General features: G+C 46.5%; 1 protein-coding gene across 4 annotated transcripts; it reads right to left on the bottom strand.

The window, feature by feature from the left end:
- Positions 1 to 6,499: 6,499 nt before the first annotated feature.
- On the bottom strand, positions 6,500 to 15,429 carry MCRIP1 (MAPK regulated corepressor interacting protein 1). 4 transcript variants are annotated; one of them, XM_040435542.1, is made up of 5 exons: positions 15,303 to 15,429; positions 13,193 to 13,265; positions 12,831 to 12,949; positions 8,892 to 8,993; positions 6,500 to 7,924 (listed from the first exon to the last, which is right to left on the bottom strand). In XM_040435542.1, exons 2-5 carry the CDS (start codon positions 13,198 to 13,200, stop codon positions 7,860 to 7,862), a joined length of 294 nt encoding a protein of 97 aa, XP_040291476.1. In that variant the 5' UTR covers positions 13,201 to 13,265; positions 15,303 to 15,429; the 3' UTR covers positions 6,500 to 7,859. The 4 variants fall into 4 exon arrangements, with proteins under 4 accessions (XP_040291476.1, XP_040291479.1, XP_040291478.1 ...); XM_040435545.1 differs by having other exon boundaries at positions 13,193 to 13,353; positions 15,303 to 15,385; XM_040435544.1 differs by having other exon boundaries at positions 15,261 to 15,367.
- Positions 15,430 to 21,560: the final 6,131 nt, after the last annotated feature.

Genomic DNA, 21,560 nt, shown 5'->3' with positions numbered 1-21,560 from the left:
CGATTTACCGAAGAATTCGGTCAATTTTGCTGGAGCATAGCGCCTTCTGACCTTCCCCATGGCTGGCACTCGGTGGAAAGCTTCAATTCGCTGGATTAGAGTGCAGGAGTAGTAGCTGTGAGCCGCTGGTTAGTGATTAAGCCCGGAGGAGAAGCGCTATGCGACCGGCGCCATCAGCGTGCAGGCCACGCCCCTGAAAGGTCCTCTTTAATGACCAGTCACTTTTTTGTGATTTAGCGCACGTGGTTCAAACACTTGTAACTTCTTTATATTACTAACAAAATAACTTTTGCAGCTTTTTCTTACCTTATACAGGGATTTATAATATATTTTTTAGTTTTTTTTTAGAGGGAAAGTGTACAAAAAATGTTTTTAAAAGTCATTTTTATTCAAACTATAGCTCATTATTTAAATATGCAAATTCTCACAATTAGTTTCCTATATGTGTTGGAACGTTTTATTATATAATATGTTTAGTTTCACATGAATGGGGTGATCATTGTAATGGTTTTGGATGGTGTGGGTGTTTTTTTTTTTAATGTATTTTATTATTTTCTTTACTTAGATTTTTAAATATATTTCTGCTACAAAAAGACCTTTGGGCGACACTGACTTTTTATTTTGCACATTTTCCTTTTTTTCCCATTTATTCGTATTTTATATTTTTTTATAATCACTTTATTATTTATTTTTTAAATATATTTTTGCTACATAATATGTCGCCCAAGAGGTCATAAAAAGACCATTCGTGGACAGTGAACAATTTTAGTTTGCACTTTCCTTTTTATTGATTTCTTTTATTTATTAAAAAAAAAAAAAAATTGCAAATATTTTCATTTTTTTTTATATATATATTTTTTTGCAGCACTGTATGTCCCCCAAGAGGTCTTTAACTCCTTAAGGACACAGCCTTATTTCACCTTAAGGACCAGGCCATATTTTGCAAATCTGACCAGTGTCAATTTAAGTGGTGATAACTTTAAAACGCTTTTACTTATCCAGGCCATTCTGAGACTGTTTTTTCGTCACATATTGTACTTCATGACACTGGTAAAATGGAGAAAAAAAAACACATTTTTATTTATAAAAAAAAAATACCAAATTTGCCCAAAATTTGCAAATTTCCAAGTTTCAATTTCTCTACTTCTATAAAACATAGCAATACCTATAAAAATAGTTATTACATTACATTCCCCATATGTCTACTTCATGTTAGGATCATTTTGGGAATTACATTTTATTTTTGGGGGACGTTACAAGGCTTAGAAGCAAATCTTGAAATTTCTCAGAAATTTTCAAAAACCAACTTTTTAAGGACTAGTTCAGGTCTGAAGTCACTTTGTGAGGCTTACATAATAGAAACCACCCAAAAATGACCCTATTCTAGAAACTACACCCCTCAAGGTATTCAAAACTGATTTTACAAACTTTGTTAACCCTTTAGGTGTTCCACAAGAATTAATGGAAAATAGAGATACAATTTCAAAATTTCACTTTTTTGGCAGATTTTCCATTTTAATAATTTTTTTCCAGTTACAAAGCAAGGGTTAACAGCCAAACAAAACTTAATATTTTTGGCTTTGATTCTGTAGTTTACAGAAACACCCCATATGTGGTCATAAACCGCTGTACGGGCACACGGCAGGGCGCAGAAGGAAAGGAATGCCATACGGTTTTGGGAAGGCAGATTTTGCTGGACTGGTTTTTTGACACCATGTCCCATTTGAAGCCCCCCTGATGCACCCCTAGAGTAGAAACTCCAAAAAAGTGACCCCATTTTAGAAACTACGGGATAGGGTGGCAGTTTTGTTGGTACTAGTTTAGGGTACATATGATTTTTGGTTGCTCTATATTACACTTTTTGTGAGGCAAGGTAACAAGAAATAGATGTTTTAGCACAGTTTTTTGTTGTTATTTACAACATTCAACTGACATGTTAGATCATGTGGTCATTTTATAGAGCAGGTTGCCACGGACGCGGCGATACCTAATATGTATACCATTTTTTTATTTATGTTTTAGTTTTACACAATGATTTCATTTTTGAAACAAAAAAAAAAATCATGTTTTAGTGTCTCCATAGTCTGAGAGCCATAGTTTTTTCAGTTTTTGGGCGATTATCTTAGGTAGGGTCTCATTTTTTGCGGGATGAGATGACTGTTTGATTGGCACTATTTTGGGGTGCATATGACTTTTTTATCGCTTGCTATTACACTTTTTGCGATGTAAAGTGACAAAAAATTGCTTTTTTTGGGGGGGGTTTACGGTGTTCACCTGAGGGGTTAGGTCATGTGATATTTTTATAGAGCATTTTATTACGGACGCGGTGATACCTAATATATGTATACTTTTTTATTTATGTAAGTTTTACACAACGATTTCATTTTTTAAACAAAAAAAAAATCATGTTTTAGTGTTTCCATAGTCTGAGAGCCATCGTTTTTTCAGTTTTGGGGTGATTATCTTGGGTACGGTATGATTTTTGCAGGATGAGATGACGGTTTGATTGGCACTATTTTGAGGTGCGTATGACTTTTTGATCGCTTGCTATTACTCTTTTTGTGATGTAAGGTGACAAAAAATGGCTTTTTTTACACTTTTTTTAATTTTTTTTACGGTATTCACTTGAGGGGTTAGGTCATGTGATATTTTTATAGAGCAAGTTATTACGGACGCGGCGATACCTAATATGTATACTTTTTTTTATTTAAAAATCATGTTTTAGTGTCTCCATTGTCTCATGTAGGGGCTCATTTTTTGCGGGATGAGGTGACTGTTTGATAAGATTGGTACTATTTTGGTGTACATACGACTTTTTTGATCACTTTTATTACCTTTTTTTGGGAAGTAAGGTGGGCAAAATTTCAATTTCATCAGTTTTTATTTTTTTGGGAGTTCACCATGCGGGGAAAGTAACATGACCGTTTTATAGATCAGGTCGTTACGGACGAGGTGATATCAAACATGTGTAGGGAATTTTATTTTGTACTGTATTTTCACTTTACAAAGTCTGATTAGACTTCTGCCTTTAGCATGATAACCATCCTGATAACCATCACTCACTGCCACAGCAGAGCAGTGGGTGATGGGGAGGGAAGGGGGCCCACTCCCTCTCCCATCGGGGGCTGAAAAGGCACAGCAGCCCCCGATGGGAGAGGGAGGGAGCTCCCTCTTAACCTCTTCCATACAGCGGTCCCTACGGACGGCGGCATGGAAGGGGTTAAACGCCTGCCATCTGTGCCAGCACAGATGTCAGGCGTTTCAAGCAGAGTGTCAGCAATGTGCTGACACTCTGCAAACTGCTCGGCCATCCTGAGAGAGGGGACGGGCGGAAGATGGCGTGCCTGCCCGCCCGTCCCCCCCCCCCCCCCCCCGCAGCACCACCCTGATGATCCCGTCCGCACTGCCCCGCCCCGCCCCCCCCCCCCCCCCCCCCCCGCTGCGCCTGCCGGCACATAACACAGGGGGCTGCGGGGGGGGGGGGGGGGTTAAACATAAAATAAAGCCATTTTGAAGTTTCTGATCGGAAACCTCCCGCTGCGATTGGCCAGCGCTACAGCATAGGAGAAAGAGACGCCGGCAGGTTCCCCTGGGTGGAGCCTAACTATGAACATACCGGAGGCTATAACGGAGCGGCGCCCGGGGATAACAGTAAGTGCAGGGGGATCCCTGCGCGCCGCTCTACACGTCTATATAGTCAGTTTAGATACTTTATTCTGGTGAAAGGTCCTCTTTAACGATCGGGATATCAGGGCGCACCGGTACGCTCTATGTCTGGAACAGGTTAAAAGGCCTCTGGGGGACACTGACTTTTTTCCTTTTATTAGTTTTTTTTTTTTGTTTTGCACTATTTCCACTTTAACTGGAGCATCCAAAGGAGCCCCAGTTACAGGGGAAATCAGCCTCCTTAAGCTGAGGCTTTGTACAGGGCAGAGCTGATCAGGCCTGACACCCGTCGATCAAGTGATCACCGGGTCTAAACTGCACAGCGCGCCGCTCACCTATGTGAGAAGGCAGAAGCGCTGATCAACCTCTTATGCCTTCTCCTCGGCTCCCCCGCTGTCACCAACTGCCAAGTAGGAAGGATCGGCACTCGACTTATCATCCGCACGGGAAAAGAGCGAACTCCAAGTTAGTAGCAAATGAATCGCAGCGGACAACGGCTTCTTCAATTCATATGCTTGATATTTATTCCATCAATATTTACAGTAATTGGACGCGTTTCGGCCCGTCCAGCCTTCGTCAGCAAACATGTTTGCTGACGAAGGCTGGACGGGCCGAAACGCGTCCAATTACTGTAAATATTGATGGAATAAATAAAAAGCATATGAATTGAAGAAGCCGTTGTCCGCTGCGATTCCTTTGCTGTCACCAACTGCCAGGGACCCGTCCTGCTCCTGCTACAGTGCGGGAGCAGGAGCTGTAATCCTGCAATTGTGCGGAGCTTCAGGCAGAAACACAGCTGATCGCACGATCAGCTGTGTTTCTGCCCAGCAAGACGGGGGCTGCAAAACAGGGCTCTGGGGGCTGTATGCGGCCCGTGGGCCACGGGTTATGCACCCCTGACCTAGAGGCTTTTCTTTCTCTGCAACTACCATGCCCTCTCCACTTTGATTGACAGGGCGGGGCAGGCATGATCCTGTTTAGGGCTCATGCACACAGCCGTTGCACTGAACTTCCTGCCCTCTATAGAATATGTCCTATTCTTGTCCATAATACGGACAAGAATAGGACAGGTTCTATTATTTTTGCGGCCTCAATGAAGTGAAGTGAACCCAAAAAATGCAGATCGGATGCGAACAAAAACAACAGTCGTGTGCATGAGCCCTTACACTGCCTGGCCCTACGAAAGTGCAGAGGGCGCAGCATTTGCAAAGAGAGGAGAGCCTCTAGGTGTAACGGCAACATTACTCCTAGAGGCTCATTTGCATTGATTAAAACAGCAGGACACCTACGGTCGTGTGCAGGAGACCTAAAATGTATTAAATGTGCATTTCTCAACATTTTTTGCTGCAGATTTGCCATGGAAATCCAAAGCATAAATTAACACCCTGGAGATTAAAAAAATAAAAAGGTCATCATTGGTTGCAGATGCCAAGTCGTGATACCCAGTCACTTGTTATCCCGGCTGCAGTAGTTTGCAATAAGCAGGTGCAGATGCCCAACCTCGATTCCAGATGACTTGAGATCTCGGTTACCTGAAGTAACTGTGAAATGTATGGGAAACCAATTAACTGTCCATTCACAAGACCTAAACTGTCCCTTATAAAGCGTCCATCCAAAAGGGCGGTCCCTATGGAGCAGGGTCTTATTGAACGCTAGGAGTAACCCTGACTAGACATCCCGGATGTATATCCCCCGGCCAGTACACAGCATCATCAGTGGGTGTCATCAAAGGTAGGTCCAGAAATAATGGGGTACTGGAAGGTGGCCAGACATCAATGAGGATGACTAAATAGTGTCATCCGACACAGGTTGACAAGCTGTTAGGTCTATTCTTGTCACTTTCCTTGACAACATTTTAAGAACCATTAGTAAGCAGGGGAACACTGCCAATACTTGTGCCAGGCAATGTGACGACTGGGAATTAGGCAAAGAACGAAGCAAGGAGCAATGTTCCGGTCACGGCTTAGTACATTCCACAGGCAATGGACGTCATTATTATCAGGAGTTATGGCTGCGAGAGGAGAACCCTTGTAATATTCAGGACCTCCAACTATACAAATGTTCTGGTAAGAGTTCTACCTAATGTACAGCATGACACATACAGGGCCATAGAAATATACCACATACGGCTTCAAACTAAAAATGTGAAATATTATATATTAATATTGTTGGATTTAATAAACGCAGGACCTGTTGCAGAAATATTAACAATGACATTGTTGCAGAAATGTAGAAATATTAATCATAAATATAGGTTATGTTCTGACAAGCTAAGGCTTCTATAAAAAAAAAAAGTGATAACTAGGATGTTAAAAGGGTTGTGGCAAGTTTGCCCCTTATCCACAGGATAGGGGATAATTAGCTGATCACTGAAGGTCCAACCGCTGGGACCCCCACCGATCCTGAGAACGAGGGTCCAGTTCCGCCGATCTGATGGAGCTGCAGGTCGAGCATGCATCCTGCTGCTCCATTCATTCTTTATGGGCCCGCCAGAAATAGGCAAGTGCTGTGCCCACCTATCTCTGGTGCAGCAAAAAAAAGGGGGTTAGTCAGCACATCACAATGCACAGGTGCACGCTGCCGTGGCAAACACTGGTACCTCCACTGATCCCAAGAACGGGGGTCCCATTCACCCCAATGTGATGGAGCAGCAGGCCAAGCATGTGCTGTGCCACTCTACTCATTCTCTATGGGAGCACCAGAGATAGAGAAAAGAGACAATGCAACAGCACCCTGCATATGGCTAGTGTTTGGGTCCCGTCTTACAGAGATCGCCTTGACGTTTGGCAGACGGGCTCAAATGGTTTTGTACAAAATGCATTTGCCAAGCATCTCACTTTATAAATAGGCGTAGCATTAGCACTTGAATATTTTTTGTGACTATGGCATTATTGTACTTTATCTGGTATGCAGGGTGCTGTTGCATTGTCTCTTTTCTCTATCTCTGGTGCTCCCATAGAGAATGAGTAGAGTGGCACAGCACATGCTTGGCCTGCTGCTCCATCACATTGGGGTGAACGGGACGGACCCCCGTTCTTGGGATCAGTGGAGGTACCAGTGTTTGGAGCCCCAGTGATCAGCTAATTTTCCCCTATACTGTGGATACCTTCCAAACTTGGCACAAACCTTTTAAAGTAGCAACAGAAATCATTTATCGCCTCTCTTCTCCCTTAGGCCACCTTCACAAGGTCAGTATTTTGCATCAGTATTTGTAAGCCAAAACTCGGAGTGGGTCCAGACCACAGAAAAGATACAAATCTTTACATTATATTTTTTGCTCTGGAGGCTCCACTCCTGGTTTTGGCTTACAAATAGTGTTGAAAAATGCTGACTGTGTGAAAGTGGCCTTAGACTTGGGTAGCATTACACCGCCTGATCAGGTGTAAGTATGCCGATCGGTGCTCGTTTGTTTCGGCCTGTTACACTTGGCAGACTGCATTCACTTCTATTGGTTATGGGCAGCACATCCACATTACACAGGCCAATGTGCTGCCAATAATCAAGTATCTTGGTATGGGTCTCCAATGGAGTGACAGAAGGAGACCCACTCTCTTTCTCACCCCTTACATGCTGTGGCTGCCAGGCATCTGAGGGGTTAAACAGCCATGACCTAAGTTACCAGGTTTATTTGGCCATTTGAACAGGTAGAAAAGAGAAAATGAACAGAACAATTATAAAAGAGCATAATGAAGCACTGTCAAGTCAACACACTTGTAGAACTCCACTGGTGTCTGGTGCCACCGGGATTTTGTGGGAAGACCACATCTAGTGGACGATACTGCAGACAAAAGCCGGACACTGTGATAGAAGCCATTTAATAGCCTGACGATCTTGCAGGGCATGGTGTAGGGGTGAGTAGTAACCCAGGTATAGCACAATGCAAAACAGCATTACTACATACCGCCTGCAAAATCAGTTCCTCAAAATGGTTTGCAACGATCCACCAGAACGTGGGCATCAGATGCTTGGAGGGGTAAAGGGAAGAACATACATGTCAACGGAAAGGGTTCGGGGGTTTAAGGGGGGGGGGGGGGGGGGGGGGGGATCAAGAGAAGGACAACTCTGCTAAGTCCACACAGTACAGTCCCAAAGTTGTCCTTTAATGTCATCGATTCATTTTTATGGAAGAGAATGAATGTTGAGTCCAAACTGAGCCAGTGGAACGAACAATCAGCCGCAGGGAAAAAAAGGAATTATGACTTTTTCGGGTCTTGTGTGCTTCGTCTCTTCAGATCATTGAGATCAACTGGCTTAAAAGCTAACAAGATGGAAAGCAAAATATAATTAACATGGAAAATAGAAAAGTTCAACCCAAAAGAGCACAATGACACTGGAAGAAATCCCCAGTGGATGCATTGTCCCTGCAATCCTTCACAACCAACTGGGGGGAATCACGCTCAGCAGACGTACGAGGGGGCCACGGGTACGGTCTGCTAATGGACACTGATGAACCACTACCCAGTCAGTCAAATATATCAGTGAGAGTCAGAAGTAAAAGGATACTGAACACAAACGTATTACTGCTCATTACACAAGGGGTTGTATCCTGAGTGGAGAGGTGATAACACTGGGGCCCACCCTACAGCTATATACAGCAGGTGCATGTCCTCAGTAATTGCCCTGTTGTGGCTAGGGCCCATTATCATGTTAGGGCTTCGGGTCACCAAAGGATCCTCTTGTGTCTCCCCCCCCCCCCCCCCCCCCCCCGTGGGCTCTTGAGACCCCTTCCGCTGAGACAGAACATATAATAAGGTGGTATACTTCTTTATCAAGCCTTATAGAAAGCAAGGAGGCTGGCTGTAATTTTCTCAGGGCCTTCAGTCTCATCCAGGAAATGTTTACCTATTACTATGGTACAGAAAATGCCAATTGTAGCAAGGAGATCTCTCATACCCCCTTGGCTACTGACGGGAAAATTACCAGCAATTAATGTGGCCCTCTGGTAGTAATATTGGCAAGGCCGGAGGTTTACCAGCCAGGTGGAAGTCCTAGTCAGGATGCGAGAAGAGCAACATAGTAAGCAGAAGCTGGCCGGGGTGCTTGGTGCTGTTGGGTTCACCTGGCTTCAGGCTAGAAGATGCACAGACTTTTTTTGCTAAATTCTTTGTAAAGATTGCATCATATAGTCTGAAACATACGGTAAGTGTAGGATATTAATATTATATTTTCACCCCAGTAACTGCTGGGCTGAAATGTTTTCTTCTTTTTACATGGACAATACTCACATTTCAAGTTGTTGCTTGGCTGCTTCTCCACATATTCTTCCACAAGTCCTCGGTCCACACCAGATACTTGGTTTCTTAGGTCCCGCTCCACAGATTGCCACGCTGCGATGGTAAAACATACAGGAGACAAATTGCTAAATCAGTGTAGAATTTAGAGTTGTTGCGATACCAAATTTTTGATTCGGTTTCGATACCATGAAAAAGTATTGCGATACTCGATACCATTCGATACCACGCGAAAAAAATAAACAAAAAAAGCCACGTGCATTCCTCATTTTTAAAAATGGCGAATCGCGCAGTTTTTATTTTATTTTTTCTGTTCCGGCATTCACCACCTAGATTTTTTTTTTATATTTTAATAGTTTGGACTTTTCTGACGTGGCGATGTAATATGTTTATTTATATATTTTATATGTGAAATTGGGAAAAGGGGGGTGATTTATACTTCATATTTTAGTGTTTTTTTTTTTTTCACTTTTTATTTAATAACTATTTCCCCCCTTAGGGGCTAGAACCTGGGATCTTTCATCCCTTTTCCTATTCACCCTGATAGATCTCTATCAGGGTGAATAGGACTCCACACTGTCCCTGCTGCTCTGTGCTTTGTGCACACAGCATCAGGGATGTTACCATGGCAACCAGGGCTTCTGTAGCGTCCTGGCTGCCATGGTAACCGATCGGAGCCCCAGGCTTACACAGCTGGGGCTCCGATCAGAAGCTGCCACTGCACCACCAATGAGGGGGAGTGGAGAGGTCCCTGTGGCCACTGCCACCAATGATTTTAATACTGGAGGGTTGAGAGGGGCCGGCGCACTGTGCCACCAATGATTTTAATGGGATGGGGGGATTGAGGGGGGGGGCACACTGCACCACCAATGATTTTACCCCTTTATACAGGAGGCGGGTACTAACAGATCAGCGGCAGTTAACTGCCGCTGATCGCAGCTCCCTGTCAGGGGCAGGGTGCCGGCAATGCGATTCTGCTGCCGGCACCCGCCTCCTGTATGTGTTAAAGACTGACTACTGTATGTGAGTCCAGACTTTCACTATTAGGCCACACAGAGCGGCGCCCAGCGATGTCTCAGCACTCACCATTTAGTCCTGGGCGCCGCTCCGTTCGCCCGCAGTGCCCCATTACTGTCTCCTCTCCTGCTCCACATGCTGCTGATTACTATCGGAGCGATGGGAGGAGACATCAGCTTCACTAGTGGGCGTTCCTTCTCCCTGGCTGTAGCGCTGTCCAATCGCAGCGCAGGGAAAAGGAACGCCCACTAGTGAAGCTGATGTCTCCTCCCATCGCTCCGATAGTAATCCTATCATTGGGGGCGCAGTGCGCCCGCCCCTCCTCCGCCCCTCTCTTCTCATTGCCGCCCCTCCTCCACCCCCTCTCTTCTCATTGCCGCCCCTCCTCCGCCCCTCTCTTCTCATTGCCGCCCCTCCTCCGCCCCTCTCTTCTCATTGGTGGCAGCGGCAGCAGCACAGGGGGAGGGAGGACAGCTTCCTTCTCCCCGTGCTGCTGAGAGAGAACATGAGCGCGCCGATAGCAGCGCGCTCATGTTTAGAGATACTAGACTGCGCAGAAGCGCAGCCCAGTATCGAAAAAACGGAAATCCCGGTATCGTATCGATACCGGGACAAAAGTATCGATTGGGTATCGAAATTTCGATACCCGCAACAACCCTAGTAGAATTATCAACCTCGTGTCACACAATACACTGCAAGTCCAAGGGCTGTCCAACTAAGAACATTATCACCTATCCACAGGACAAGCGATGAAGGCCTGATGGTGGGGGGCCCGACTCAAGTTCCTACTCGCCGTACGACCACGGTGAGGAGGAGTTGGGATAGCGCACAAGGCGAGCAGGTGTCCTACCGCTTCATTCAAAGTCTATGGGATTGACTGAGATAGCCAAGTACGGTGCGTGACCGTTTCGGTCAGCCCCTATACACTGTGAATGGGGCAGAAAAGTGATAAATGTTCTTAGGGGCAAAACGTCTTTACACAATAACATTAAAGGGGTTGTCAGACAATTCAAAATCTCAGACGCCTCCTCCAATCGACTTCAAATCACAAATCATGTTATGCTCACCACTTCCTCCAGTGACGTACCCCAGTCCTCCTGTCACTGCTTGTCATACACCTGTACATGTCACAGTGTCGATGATGTGCAAGTGTATGACACGCCACCGCTGCAGCCAATTACTGACCATGAGACCGCTGAGGACAGTGATTGGTGGTAGTCATCACATGATGTATACCAGCATGCCAGCGGCAGGAAGACCGGACCTGCGCCACAGAGAACTGCGTTGGAGGAAGGGGCCAGTAAATCATCATTTGCTATTTTAAGGTAATTGGAGGGCTTGGCCGAGATTTTTAATGAACTTAGACAACCCCTTTAAGTTAAGAAACCCTTTACGTTTTAAGAACAATAAAACCTACAGATACATGAGAAGAAAATTCAGCCTCCAATAGGGCTTCTGACAACTCCTGAAACAGTAGAAGCCCTCCATTATGCCTAGTGCAGGGCCTAAGGAGCACGTTCCTGAAGCTGAAGAAATGGCGAGATAAAATGAATGCCTCTAGGAATAAAATATAGATTTTTTTCTTTTTTGCAGATTCAGCCAATTATAGGTGGTGGGAAGTGCAAGCAACCTAATGTTTAAAGCTGGCCATATACAGAAGATAAATGTCGGCCAAACCTGCCGACTTTGGTGGAAGCAACTGACCACCTGTGTAGTTCTATGTGTATGGGAGAGATATCGATCGGACAGTTAGATGTCAACACGCCTGATCCTTTTATTCTTGTATAGATATGCTGCTGCCAGGTGTCTAAGAGAAGCTTTGTCCCCACTCAGGACACAGGCATGCTCAACCAAGCAGAGTCTGCATGTGCACGGAGCTGGGGTATGCTCAGCCTAAGATAACAATTACCTTCTATCTATGGACAGCACTGAAGTTACTGCCGATCATAGACATCAGATATCTGACAGCCGACAGCTATGGCTACTTTCACACTAGCGTTTTTGCTGGATCCGGCAGGGTTCAGCAAAAAACGCTTCCATTATGAACAGATCCGGTTGTATTATGTTTAACATAGCCAAGACGGATCCGTCATGAACTCCACTGAAAGTCAATGCAGGACGGATCCGTTTTCTATGGTGGCAGATTGTGTCAGAGAGAACGGATTCGTCCCCATTGACTTGTATTGGGGGTCGGATCTGTCTTGCTCCGCATCCCAAGACAGAAAGCAAACTACAACATGTTGCGGTTTGCTCTCCGGTATGGGAACGCAACTAAACGGAACGGGATGCATTTTGGAGCACTCCGTTCCATTCAGTTCTGTTTTGTCCCCATTGACAATAAATGGGGACAAAACTGAAGCGTTTTTTTTCCGGTATTGAGCCCCTATGACGGATCTAAATACCAGAAAACTAAAACGCTAGTGTGAAAGTAGCCTATGTCCTCTATGCTTCAGCCTGACTGAGTGCACGTGATTACTGCAGGGAGATAAGCCACTCACATACTTATCTAGAGATTGCTATACACATCCGATCCTGACAATTTTTGCAGGATCCGCCAATCATTTGATATGTATAGGGCTGATATCGGTGGAAGAAGAGTCAGGTATGTTGGATTTCAACATGCCCAATCCTTTTGTTCCTAAGGAAGGCATGTCACTTCCAGGGGTGTCTGCCAGCAGCGTATCCTCCTCTCCCGTCCTGTTTATGTGCAATCTGGGGGAACAGCTGTCGGTGAAACAAGGGTTCCGTTGCCAGTGATCTAGAGTGTATGGCCACCTTAGGGAAGGAACAAAGGACTGGCCATGCTGAAATCCAACAAGCTCGGCCCTCGTCTCCCCTGACAGCAGACATGGTGGCGCTCCCATACACATAAGATAACCGACAAGATCTGATGATATTCATCAGCCTTGCACTTACCTTCGTAAATAAAACGCACGTTCTCCTCATGAGCTGGGGTAAATATCTCACTGCTGCTGGGAGAGCGCGTGCTGCTCGTGGGCCGCTTCCCGTTGTACACTACACGAGACACTGGGGAGCTAGAAGAAAAAATATAGATTTTTTTTTTAAATAAACCACTAGAAATTGTCATTGTTTGTGTAAATTTTTTTTTTAGAAAATGTCTGCAAGTAAAAGGGGCTGAACTGCAATACCATCCAGAGCCTGTGGACAAGTGTGGCGCTGTTTCTGGAATAAAATCAGAGCCTTTATCTAATTCACAACACCCCTGTTAATAAATAAAAAAAGACATCATCTATATATTATCTTGCTCACATAGTCACCTGGTCATTGCTGAACAGTCAGGGGTTGTATCTGGAAAGAGATGAGCACTTTCTGGTCAGAAGGCCTGAGGTTCTGAGGAGAAGAAGACAGTGTTCAGAGACGATGCAGGTTCCAGGTGTACATGGCAGAGAGCAGATCCTATAACCCTAGACAGAGTGTGCTGACGAGTAAGGCGAGAGTCAGTAAGTAGGATGTTAGGCCTCATGCACACAACTGTTGTTGTGTTCCGTACCGCAAAACAGGGTTCCGTTGTTCCGTGATCCGTTTCCGTGTGTCTTCCTTTATTTTGGAGGATCACCAGACATGAAGGAAAGTAAAAAAAAGTCTAAGTCAAGTTTGCCATGCAAATGATAGGAAAAAAACAGACGCGGACGACAATCTTGTGTGTCCGCAGAAAATCACGAAAAACGGAACGGACACGGAATAAGGCTCCATTTACACGTCCGCAAAATGGGTCTGCATCCTTTCCGCAATTTTGCGGAATGGGTGCGGACCCATTCATTCTCTATGGGGATGGAATGGATGCAGACAGCACACAGTGTTGCCGCAATTGCGGAGCGCAGCCCCGATTTTGGGTCCGCAGCTCCGCAAAAAGATAATGCATGTCCTAGAGCAGCTTGCGGACAAGAATAGGCATTTCTATGGGGGCGCAGGGCTGGTGTGTTGCGGACCCGCAATTTGCGGGTCCGCAACACACCACGGACGTGTGAATGCAGCCTAAAACAACGGTTGTGTGCATGAGGCCTAAGAGGAGGTCAGGGTGTTTAATGCTGATGACCTATCCTCAGGATAGGCCATCACTATCTAATCGGGAAGGGGTCCAAATCCAGGTACTGCGGCCTCTTCCTAGGCCGGTGTGATCAGACGTCTCCATAGCCTTTACATGGACCGTCCAGTCCTGTGTAATAGTACTGTGCATCTATTAGGTCTCTTAATTCCTCTTCTTTTTGGATGCATTTATCTCGAGGTTGAAAGTCCATCCTGACCTAGTCCTGCGCACACACAGCAGCAGTTTGTTACAATGTATCAGTATAATCACGAAACATATGCGGCTGCTAAGAGCGATTGTTCATACGTTGGGTCTAGCATGGCCCATATATATTCCATAGAGGACAGCTGTGTTACTAAAAGCATTTCCAGATTTTAGATGGCACCTTCTGGGTGCTGTGGTGTTGTCACAAGCAGTGGTGTCGGAAGCACCTTCAGGAGCAGTGCTGCCACCCTCAAGCTGAGCTGTCACTCTCACAAGCAGAGGTGCTATCTTCAAGCTGAGCTGCCACCCTCAGGAGCAGCTGTGCCACCCTCAGGAGCAGCTGTGCCACCCTCGGGCTGAGCCGTCACCCTCAGGAGCAGCTGTGCCAACCTCGGGCTGAGCCGTCACCCTCAGGAGCAGCGGTGCCAACCTCGGGCTGAGCCGTCACCCTCAGGAGCAGCGGTGCCAACCTCGGGCTGAGCCGTCACCCTCAGGAGCAGCGGTGCCACCCTGGGGCTGAGCCGTCACCCTCAGGAGCAGCGGTGCCACCCTGGGGCTGAGCCTCACCCTCAGGAGCAGCGGTGCCACCCTCGGGCTGAGCCGTCACCACACTCAGGATCAGCAGTCACCACACTCAGGATCAGCAGTCACCACACTCAGGATCAGCAGTCACCACACTCAGGATCAGCAGTCACCACACTCAGGATCAGCAGTCACCACACTCAGGATCAGCAGTCACCACACTCAGGATCAGCAGTCACCACACTCAGGATCAGCAGTCACCACACTCAGGATCAGCAGTCACCACACTCAGGATCAGCAGTCACCACACTCAGGATCAGCAGTCACCCTCACCAGTGCCACAGACTCAGGGTGCACAGTCCTGAGTGGGGACAGATATGCCATGGCTAGTACAACAGTCATGAAATCCAGGCCTGCAGCAGGGGTTGCACAGTCCTGGATTAGGGGAGCCTGCTGAGAGTCGTAGTCACCACACACCTGACGGCTCACACAAAATCACGGCCACGGCGCATACACCGCGGCAACAGTGACTTCCCCCGGACTAGCTTTTCACACTGTACCGACCCGCTCACCCGCCATCTTCCGGTTTACAGCCGCAACTTCCGGCGTCTTACCACTACTGTTATTGTTGTTGTTTCTCCGGTTCCCAGCTGGCAGGCCCGGAGCGGAAGTGACGTCACGGCAGGCGCGCTCCCTAACGGAAGTGCCTGCAGGTGGCTAGCGCGCGCGGGCGCGCTCTCCTAGACGAAGAGGAGGGACGTGGTTTTCGTGGTTCCCTCTTGGCATTTTTTTTTTTTCACTGATGTAATCTGGAAATAGGGAAATTCTATAGAAACTAATGCAACAGGAAGATTTATGAGACTCGCTATGGCAACCAATCACAGCACAGCTTTCCGTTTTCGAGAGCAGAATACAAAGTGGAAGCTGCGCTGTGATTGGTTGCTATGGGCAACAAAATTTGAGTTTTGGTGGTCCCAGTTATGAGAAAAGGGTCTATTTATGATATGCTAATCAGCCCAAAGGTGCAAAGAGGGTGTTGCCGTTGCACCCAGAGGCTCAGCTCATTTACCCTGCAGGTTGCGCCCTCAACCACCCAGTGTAGATGTAATCCGCACATGCGCAGTAGTGGCCTAGAAATTGGCAGGCAGGTGGGCAGACAGATTCCATGTGGACGGTGATCTCCAGTCCTGTACTGCATGTGCACTGTGCAGATTGGTTTCTCTACATGGTGCACTAGCCTTACTGACAAAAACCTCCCAGAGTTCGGCCGAAGGCACATGGCCGTGGTATCCCGGCCTGGCATCCTGCTGACAGCAAGAGCGCACGGCATCATTGGTTGCTATGACGCCGTGCGCTTCATGCCGCCGCTGCACTACAGTAATACACTCGTATAGATCATACCAGTGTATTGCTGTCAGCAGGATGCCAGGCCGGGATACCACGGACCGCTCACGTCCGTGTTCCACAGCCGTGTGCATTCGGCCTTCAGCAGCTGCCTGATTTTTCGGCAGATAATTGCTAACGAGCTTTCGCATGAACACTTGTTAGCGATCATCTGGCAGTGTTAGGCCTCTTGCACGCGAACATTAAAAAAATATTGTTTGCAAGCGGCAGATTGTGGTGTCTAATAACGATCTGCACATCATGGGGACGAGTGATGGCATAACGATCGCTGCTCCCCATACTGCGGAGGAGATCAATGCATGTAATAGCAGCAGTCTCCTCCAATAGCGAACAGGCGATTGCCATGAAGGAACGTCTGCCACATCGGGCTGTGTAATACAGTCTTAGGGCTCTTTCAGATGGCTGTAAGCTGTCCGCTAAAATGCGGTTCAGTTTTTCTGCGGACAGTTCAGCATGTCCGCAAAAAAACGGATAGCATTCCCTATTTTTGCGGCCCCATATACTTTAATGGGACCATGTCCTGATTTTCACTGACAAGTATAGGACATGTTTCATTTGTTTTGCGGAGCCGTGTAATGGAAGAAAAGGGCCCAATAGAAGTGAATGGGTCAGCATCTAATCCGTATCCGCATTCTGGCGGACAGCATACGGCCTTCTGAAAGAGCCCTTAAAGGGGTTATCCCATGACTAGTGTAAAAAATAAAAATTGGACACTTTATAGCACATAACAGCCTCTTTCTAACAAAGCTAGAACCAGCCCTGGACCTCACATGGATCCAGAGATCTCCCCATTCATTGCTCTGCTAGATTTATATCAAGCTGGCAGCTCAAGGGGAGTGTCTTATCTGCTACAGCTCAGGGGGCGTGTCTCAGCTCTACCTATCACAGCTCAGGAGGCAGCTGAAGGATGAAACTGAGCATGTGCGGCCATCTCAGTGAGCAGGTCAAAAAAAATAAGAAATAAACAAACAGCAGGTGGCGCTATACAGATATATACTTTCACACTTGCGGCAGAGTGATCCGGCAAGCAGTTCCGTCGCCGTCAAAACCTATGCCAACTGATGGCATTTGTAAGACTGATCAGGATCCTGATCCGTCTTACAAATGCATTGAAATGCCGGATCCATCTTTCCGGTGTCATCCGGAAAAACGGATCCGGCATTTATTTTTTTTGGTCTGCGCATGCGATGGATGGATCCGGCATTGGGGTATTTTGAATGCCAGATCCGGCACTAATACATTCCTATAGAAAAAAATGCCAAGTGTTCCGGATTTTTGGCCGGAGATAAAACCGCAGCATGCTGCGGTATTATCTCCGTCCTGGTCAGTCAAAAAGACTGATCTGAAGACATCCTGATGCATCCTGAACGGATTGCTCTCCATTCAGAATGCATGGGGTTAAAACTGATCAGTTCTTTTCCGGTATAGAGCCCCTAGGACGGAACTCAGTGCCGGAAAAGAAAAACGCTAGTGTGAAAGTACCCTTAGTGGCTATGCTAAATTTTTAATTACATGCAATTACAAAAGTCTTCAGATCCAGGTGCTGGTTGGAAAACTGTAGAATATTTTTTGTGGGACAACCCCTTTAAGGTTGCTTTCACATAGCGATTGTGAGCCCAAACCAGGATTGCACCTGCATAAGGAAAGGTCTGCACCTGGTTCTGGCTCATAATAACTGATAGAAATCCGTAATCCGGTGCAGAACGGAGGCAGGGATGCACTACTTTTTTGCGGTGAGGATCGCGGACCCCATTCAAGTGAATGGGTTCGTGATCCGTATGCGGCGGCCCAGCGGTCGGTGCCCGTGCATTGAGGTCTGCAGCACGGGCCCGACCGGCACACGTTAGTGTGCATGAGCCCTTACCAATACTTCTCCATTCCACAACCGTTTTTTGCATAACACTCATTTCCCAGGCTTCCTGTAAGGGCCGTCTGAATGGGACTTGCACAGATCGAGTTGCTTACAAAAAAAACAAACATTCAGATTAATGGAAACGATTTTCAGTTGCAGAAAGTTCTGCAACAAATCTGCCTTGTGTGAATTTACTCTGTGATCTGTTCAGGGGAAGGTACATGGGGGAGGCTATTAGGATGTGACAGGGAAGTAGTTACAGGTGTGGATATGAGGACACGACCACACGGTGCCACTGATTGCGATAACATTGTTAGTGGCTGCCCAGTACCCGCAAAACTGCATGGCCAATAACAATGAAGACCTACTGCCATCCTAATTAGTAAATTGGAGACCACTGCAGCCCCTACGGCCGCACGGTACTCAGCCCCAATGCAACGGCAGCATGGCCATGCAGTGAGGCCATACCCTTAAAGGCTATGTACACCTTTGGAGGCAATTTTTGTTTATGATTGCATTTTACTAATTTTTGGCTAAAGATCATATTTTCAATCAGTCTTTATTAAAAATATTGAGCCATTCTGTCACAAAGGGTTAACTGTTTTTCTAGCTGTGTGACTGGTACTTTCACTTTCACTTTGTGTCAGTCATCTAATAAACCTTATCTCTAAACTACTAAGAGTTCATAAACACTTATTTAGGCCACATTCTTAGGCTACTTTCACACTTGCGTTTGGGGTTCCGCTTGTGAGATCCGTTTGAGTTCAGAATGCATCAGTTTGGCTCCGTTCCGCCTCCATTCCGCTCTGGAGGCAGACACCAAAACGCTGCGCCGCACAGACCTGTCACTTACCAGTAGGAGGAGCGCCGGCCGGCCACAGACAGCACATGTAAGTATAAGCTAAGTAACCATGGCAGCCAGGACTGCAGTAGCATCCTGGCTGCCATGGTAACCGATCGGAGCCCCAGCGATTAAACTGGGACTCCGATCGGAAATGCCGCTCCGCTGCCACCAATGATGGGGGGAGGGGGGTTGTTAGCCTGTGGCCACTGCCACCAATGCTTTTAATACTGGGGAGGGAGGGGGGGACGCACTGGCCACCAATGCTTTTAATACTGGGGGGGGGGGGTCGCACTGGCCACCAGTGCTTTTAATACTGGGGAGGGAGGGGGGGCCGCACTGGCCACCAATGCTTTTAATACTGGGGAGGGAGGGGGGTCTGGCCCCTGCTGCCTGGCAGCACCCGATCAGGGGGCTGAGATCCGCACAATTAACCCCTCAGGTGCCGCACCTGAGGGGTTAATTGTGCGGATCACAGCCCCCTGTAAGAGATCGGGTGCTGCCAGGCAGCAGGGGGCAGTTATGTACACAGTTCTTAGTATATTCTAACTTGAAGCGTCCCCATCACCATGGGAATGCCTCTGTTTTAGAATATACTGTCGGATCTGAGTTTTCACGATATTGAAAACTCAGATCTGAAAAAGCTGTTATGCAGACGGATCTGCACTGAACGGATACCATTGTTTGCATTTATAGGTGCGGATCCGTCTGTGCAGATACCAGACGGATCCGCACCTAACGCAAGTGTTAAGGTAGCCTTATCAGTAAGATAAGAAATGATCTATGATGAGTGTTTATAATGTCAGAGAGCAGAGATAAGGAGTCAGTCTGCTCCTAGTCTGACGGAAAAGAGAGAAAATCCACAGGCTGCTACTACAGCATCTCAGCTATGTACAGAAAAAAAGGATACCATATTTTTAATAAAGACCAATTAAAAAAATGATTTTTAGCTCAAAATGAGTACAATGTAATAAAAAAAAATTGCCCCAAAGGTCTACATAGCCTTTAAAGGGGTTCTACAGGAATTAAGAAAATGAAGATACTTAAAGTGGTTGCCCAAGACCTATAATGCCCCCCCATATGGCCAGGTCCCTCACACAGATAGTACTTACTTTACTCTCCGACACCCGCGTTGCTTCTGATGCCGACACGGCCGCTGCTGCATTTCCCCTTTGCGCGGATGAAAACATCCGGCGACGTACGCCACGGGATGGGGGACAGCCAATAGCAGGCCGCTATGGGAACGAGACTCCCAATCTGTGCGAGGGGCCTGGGCATAAAGGGGCATTATAGGCCTTGGATAACCCCTTTATTACTTTGTTATAAATATATTCCCAAATACCTTACATTAGTTATAATGGCTCGTTTTGTCTGGGAAGCAATCATTAGGAGAAATAAAATGGCCGCCATCCTATTAGTACACACAAAACCTGTCCTGATCACACAACAGGACAATTTACTTCACAACACTGAGCTAAAGAGCTGCCTCATCCTCCTTTGCTCTACTTGTCAGGGATTATGATCCTGAATACAGTTTAATATGATCTTCAGCTGAATCTGTAGGAATGGAGTACATGAGGAGACATAAAGTACAGAGAGGGCGGGCCGGACAGACTGTGGTATTGGAGACTGCATACAAGTGCTGCTGCTCATTAGTCACACCGCCACCCATCCGTCCTCTGTACCTCAGCTGTCTCCTCATGAACTCAATGAGTGATTAGGACAGGTTTTGTGTGCACTAATAGGACGGTGCCCATTTTATTTCTCCTGATGATTGCTCCCCAGACAAAACAAGCCATTATAACTAATGTAAAGTATTGGGGAATATATTTACGCACGCATTGTGTGATAATTTACATAAGAAGTATATTCTATTAAAGAACACTTGTCAGCGGGATCAACTCTTTTACACCAGGCATGCTGCCTGATAGGGTTGATTCTGCTGATTAAACCGATACCTGTCTTGTAAAAATTGGTTGTGTTGTTCCCCAGAGAAAAAAAAAAGATTGTTCTTCTTTATGCAAATTTGGACTCCAGTGCACAGAGGGCGGTGCCTACCACCCAGCGCACCTCAGCTTTTCAGTGCTGGTCCCACCGCTTGGTGCACTGAAGCCCTCACTTACATGAAGAATTAACATCTCTTTTCTCAAGAACGCTGCAACTGATTTTCACAAGACAGGTATCTTTTTAAACAGCAGAATCAACCCTGTCATCCAGTATGCCTGGTTTATAAGTGTTGATCCTACTGACAGGTGCTCTTTAAGTGAGAACGTTAGCATTTAGATTGATTTACCGAGGAAGAGCATTCCAGAGTACAAGGGCAGTATAGGGGGAAGTCCTGGAGACTTGGGTGGAAGGTTTTGATATGGGAAGATGGTAGTGATAGGTCTGTAGCAGAACAGTGGCCACGGATGTGGTGGTATACAGAGGTGGGTGATGTAGGAGGGTGCAGCATTAGAGATGTCCTTGTGGGTGCTGCTGACAATATAACAATAAAAAACTAAATATTCATATACTTTTCAATCCTGTCCCCACCGCACGCTCTTAGGCACAGGCCACCAGTCCTGTATGCCGACATCACTCCCATCCTCACACCACAGTCACTGACGGGTCACACTCGACAGGCATCATATTTATCAAGGACAATGTCACCTACTGTCACCATCCTATTTTTAATCAATTCTTATTTTTCCTACACATATAGAGGTAAAGCAGCCTGATAACTCAGGAAACATGGGTTCTCACAATGCAGTCCATTCTGAATTCAGCAGGGTG

This window comes from Bufo bufo, chromosome 6, assembly GCF_905171765.1.
Source record: "Bufo bufo chromosome 6, aBufBuf1.1, whole genome shotgun sequence".
In the NCBI taxonomy this organism is placed as follows: Eukaryota; Metazoa; Chordata; class Amphibia; order Anura; family Bufonidae; genus Bufo; species Bufo bufo.
Note: the sequence above shows the minus strand (reverse complement) of the source record. Positions and strands in the feature narration are given on the sequence as shown.

Coding starts and splice junctions, on each gene's coding strand:
- MCRIP1 (XM_040435542.1), bottom strand. Junction 8,994..12,830: donor CGTGCGTTTTATTTACGAAG/GTAAGTGCAAGG, acceptor TTACCATCGCAG/CGTGGCAATCTGTGGAGCGG. Junction 7,925..8,891: donor GCCAAGCAACAACTTGAAAT/GTGAGTATTGTC, acceptor CCATCTTGTTAG/CTTTTAAGCCAGTTGATCTC.